Below are 4,608 nucleotides of genomic sequence, written 5' to 3'. Positions count from 1 at the left end.
TTCAGTGTTACAGTACACCTGCTATAAATATATGAAGAAGGATACTGAGGCCGAGGAATTGTCTAAATAGTAAAAAATGTTTGGAATTTAGTAGAAGTGTTTGAATCATGTTTTCTACGGTGAAAATGGATTCAGCATCATCAGAAACCTATGGGTACCCAAAATCTTAAAGTTTGACAACTATAACTTAGATTTACAAAAATCCCTGTCAGATTTTATCAAAACCTTAACCGAATTTGTATAATTTTACAGGAAAACAAAAAACAATTTGTTTTATCAAAACCTTAACCGAATTTGTATAATTTTAGAGGAAAACAAAAAACAATTTGTTTAGACCAGGTTAAATATATTACATCTCATTAAAATCCGACTTTCACTAAATTGCAGTACAGTACTAATGAGTGAAGGCATAAATGACTGTAGATATATAAACAACCAAGGCCGTTGAAACTAGAACAATCAAAGTTGCAGTTGCCATCACTGTGGAGCTTACTCCACAGGACAGGACGCCCAACCTGATCTGTATCACGTGCACCATTGACAACATCAAGAATACACATCCAACAATAGACCCAAGTGCCGAGGCAAGCATGCCAATCCTCAGAAGCTTGTTGTTGATATGACCCTTAGTGGCCTCGTTAGGATCCTTGCTGTTGTCTATGACGATTATTAATTTCAAGCCCTGTGCAACCAGGCTGGAGAACAGAAACGAACTGAATGATACGACCTCAAATACCATAAGGTTCATAAGAATGTTCTCCCCTGCATCACAACCGCCCAAACTCTTCTGCCCAGGAGTTGCCAATGACAGCCCAACGAATACTGCAACTGTGAACAACGAGTTGACACTCACCAGGCCATCCAGTGCTGTAACTTGCACACTTGTTGTTCCTTTGCTCAGATCCTTGTTAATATCTTCTAAAGGCTTATCAGTACTATATGCCCACACGGAAATTTCAGTATTAAAGAATGATTATTTCCTAAAAGCTACCTTTAAAAAGTCAGAAAATCAAATCTTGCTACAAAGTGGAAGCAATAAAATTCTGACAAATTTATGAATGCATATGCCACCAGAATCTTAAGTACACTAAATATATCTAAAAACAATTTTAGAAAACCCAAAATTAAAAACTACTCACCAGCTTGAATTTAATTTGATGGAAATATTTTAGAATTTGATTCACATGTTTAATATCATCACTTTTGTATATCAAATTTTGGAATATTCTCAAAATCTACTCTCCAAAATGATAACCGAATCAAAACTAATGGCCTTCTTAAAAAATCAGAAACTTGGAAAAATTCAAATGAAGAAATTGATACTCCTGAAGCTTACAAAATTGAATCCATTCCAGACAGAGTTGGTAGATCGCAGGTCAATATGCAGTGTGAGCTTCTTGGATGAATTCCTCGCAGCAATATGGATAGCTAATGATAATGTGTTCTGCAGGGGGAACAGCTAGATTGGAACAGTCTTAATTTTTTTTCCTTCACAAATTATGTTGGTAGTTGTTGAAAAAAAACACATCTGAATCACAATTAATTTGCTAGTTGTTGAAAAGAAGACGCTACCTGCATCTAAAAGTTAAGAGAGCCAGAAGGATTGAGAGGGACGCAGGCCACCGTGAGCTTTCGTTCTTTTCACGCATTCACACTTTCATTCCTTTCCAGGGTTGTTTTCCAATGTTATAATCAAAAGATCCACGCACTTCCATTCCTTTCCAAGGTTATTTTCCAATGTTATAATCAAAAGAGCCACGAAGCAAAGGGAAAATTTAATTACCAAAAATCACCAGCATTAAAAATTTACTAGAAATTTGAGTTACAACGGTTAAATTTTAGGATTTTTGGTGTACAAAAGTTTTTAATACCACTGAATCTATTTCCATGGTATAAAATATTATTTAAATATTATTTTTGTGTTTTTTGACACATGTTATTTTTCGTCATAATGCACATGTGCACCCATCATTAGACCTACAATTCTTATGACAAAATATTATTATAAGTTATAATTGTTTTATGGAAAATTTAAAGAAATTCATTTTATTAAAATCTCTCCACATAATTTTTATATACACTATAGTTAAATGGTCCAATTGAATTCTCTCCATATGATTTCTATATATATTATAAGCAAATGCATAAAGATGATAAGATTCTTAATTTGAGGTTTCCACAACTTGACATAGTGGCATGTGTGATGTATAAGATATGCATGAAATTTTATATTATTTTTCATTTTCATATGAAAATAATAGTATACTTTACCTTGTCAATATTGAAAAGTTATAATGAAGTGACCCCTTCAAATTGAAATGTAACTTTTCTTTTCAAATTTGGTATCTGATAATGACCTCTAACTTAAGAAAAGTTGTAGTTTAAATATTCTTTACAAGCATACTTTCTAGTCAATTTTTTTGTAAATCCCAAAGAAATTTGTTGGAGTTGCAAGTTTGAGTTGTAAAATTTACATAATTTGAGTGCTCCAAGATTTTTAGAGCATTGAATCCATTTATGTATTCAAAAACACATTTTAAACAACAACAACAAAAAACCAAAATTTATTGCCAAATTCCAATGGTAAAAGCCAAAACATAAAAGAAATAAATTCTGCCTTTAAAAAGTGTAAATATGATTAATCTTAAAATATGATATAAATTTTTATATACATTATTAAAATTGACTTGTTTTAAATCTAATATATAAACATTTTCCTTAGGCAAGTAACCTTGTTTGACGGGTAAGCCTAGTTTCCCTCTTTGATGTACAACCGAGATACTAGGCAAACAAACCTTGGTTTCCCTATCCGGCAGGATACTTTGCACATTTTTGTTTATAAAGTTCATTCTGAACCGTGGTTGTACAACTTATATATTAAATTATGTTACTAAAAAAAAAAATTTAAATATAAATATTACATAATTTTGTATAGTTAAATTTAAATGATTTAAAATTTAATAATTATATTTAAAGGTTTTTTAGTCTAATATGGAAAAATAAAATAATAATACATATTTATTCTTATTAATAATACATATTTATTCTTATTAATAATACATATTTATTCGTTTTTAACCAAGAAAATATTTGAATATCCAACATAAATATTAATAACAAAAATATCTTTCAATATTCACAGCAAATAATTGAAAATAAAAATTTCAATGACTTCTTATTTCTAGTGGTTAGAAATGTGTATTCAATATGCAAATTAATATATGATGATGATGATGATGATGATGGTTAACGTCCACTGAGACCAAATTGGTCTATCGGACCTACAATTTTCTTAATTTTTACTTGTCTGGCTCCTCGTCTTTCTTGGCGAGATTGGTGTTGTAGCTTTCTTTCTTTTCTCTATGGTCTTCCAATTTCCTTTGTCTTGCATCTCCTTCATCTCTTCTGGTTCTTGGGACATTGGTGTCTTAGCTTCGCGATCTATAGTCGGAGAAGTTTGGTTTAGGAGATCTGCTTTGCTGTTAACTGAAGATTTATTTTCTGCGGTATTCAGATCCTCATAACTGTTGATTTGTTGGGGCAGGCTTTCTCCTTGCTTGCTTTGAGAGTTGTTTCCTTCTTCCTTGATTTCTTGTGACTCAGAGTTTTCTCTAGAATATTCTTCTTTGATGACAGTGTAGTGTTCTTTTTGTGCTCCTTCCCACCATGTAGATCTGTGGTGGTTTTTTCTAGCAAAATTTTTCTCAGAGGCTTTTGGGCAATTTTTTGCTAGATGCCCCGTCTCAAAGCACGATCGACATCTGAAGAGGACACTTTCATAACAAGCTTCTGGTTCCACACATAGTCTTTACTTGTTAGGTTTATTTCAGCTGGGAATCCGGCGCTGAAATCCATTTCCACACAGATGCGTGCATAGGTGGTTCTGGCATATTCCTCTGTTTCTGGGCACCTGCAGTAAAATTTCCCAATTGCATTTCCAATGGCTTTTAGCGAGGAGAGATTCCAGAGATGCAAGGGTAGGCTTGGCAATCTCACCCAAACTGGTGCTGAGGTTATCACTGCTGTAGAGGGATCGAATGATGGGTTCCATGGCTTCATGAATAGGCCTGATTTTTCCCAAAACCAAGGGCCGGAATCTAGAATACATTGTCTGCTTTCAGGATTTTCAAAATCTACTATAAAGAAACCTCTAGCACACGGGTAGATATTAATTTCATCAGAAATGATGGGCTTCCATACCTCCGAGATCCAATTGTGGAGTGCTATCAGCCGCAGCCAAAAACCATTGAACCGGCAAATTAGGGCACTTTCGGAGAACTTCAAAGCTTCATCGAGTGAGTCCTGGACCACTTGGATAGTGGGAGCTGGGGCTTCACTCACGATATGCGCAGGAGATTGCCCTCCAGAGGCGGATGAGCCACCAGTTATTTTTGCGAAGCTCGGAGCCATATTTTACGCAGATCGAAAGCCAAACCGCAGATCTGAGAATGTTGGAACAGCAGCAAATATTTGAACGCAGACCCTAAGAATGCTGCAACAGCAACTGTGTCCTCCACACGAACATCCACGAGATTGTATGGTGAATACTGCGAGATCCGCGAAAACGAGAAGATACTGCGAGATACTAAGATCTACGAGAAAATATCT

At 34.4% G+C, this 4,608-nt stretch overlaps 1 protein-coding gene across 1 annotated transcript; it reads right to left on the bottom strand.

The window, feature by feature from the left end:
- Positions 1-302: 302 nt before the first annotated feature.
- LOC149179890 (uncharacterized) lies at positions 303-1,725 on the bottom strand. The gene is made up of 3 exons (XM_089418074.1): positions 1,573-1,725; positions 1,337-1,444; positions 303-935 (listed from the first exon to the last, which is right to left on the bottom strand). Exons 2-3 carry the CDS (start codon positions 1,348-1,350, stop codon positions 395-397), a joined length of 555 nt encoding a protein of 184 aa, XP_089274200.1. The 5' UTR covers positions 1,351-1,444; positions 1,573-1,725; the 3' UTR covers positions 303-394.
- Positions 1,726-4,608: the final 2,883 nt, after the last annotated feature.

This window comes from Pinus tabuliformis, chromosome 3_2 (genome assembly GCF_031772625.1).
Source record: "Pinus tabuliformis cultivar Carrire ecotype Pingquan chromosome 3_2, CPIR1, whole genome shotgun sequence".
Taxonomy (NCBI): Eukaryota; Viridiplantae; Streptophyta; class Pinopsida; order Pinales; family Pinaceae; genus Pinus; species Pinus tabuliformis.
Note: the sequence above shows the minus strand (reverse complement) of the source record. Positions and strands in the feature narration are given on the sequence as shown.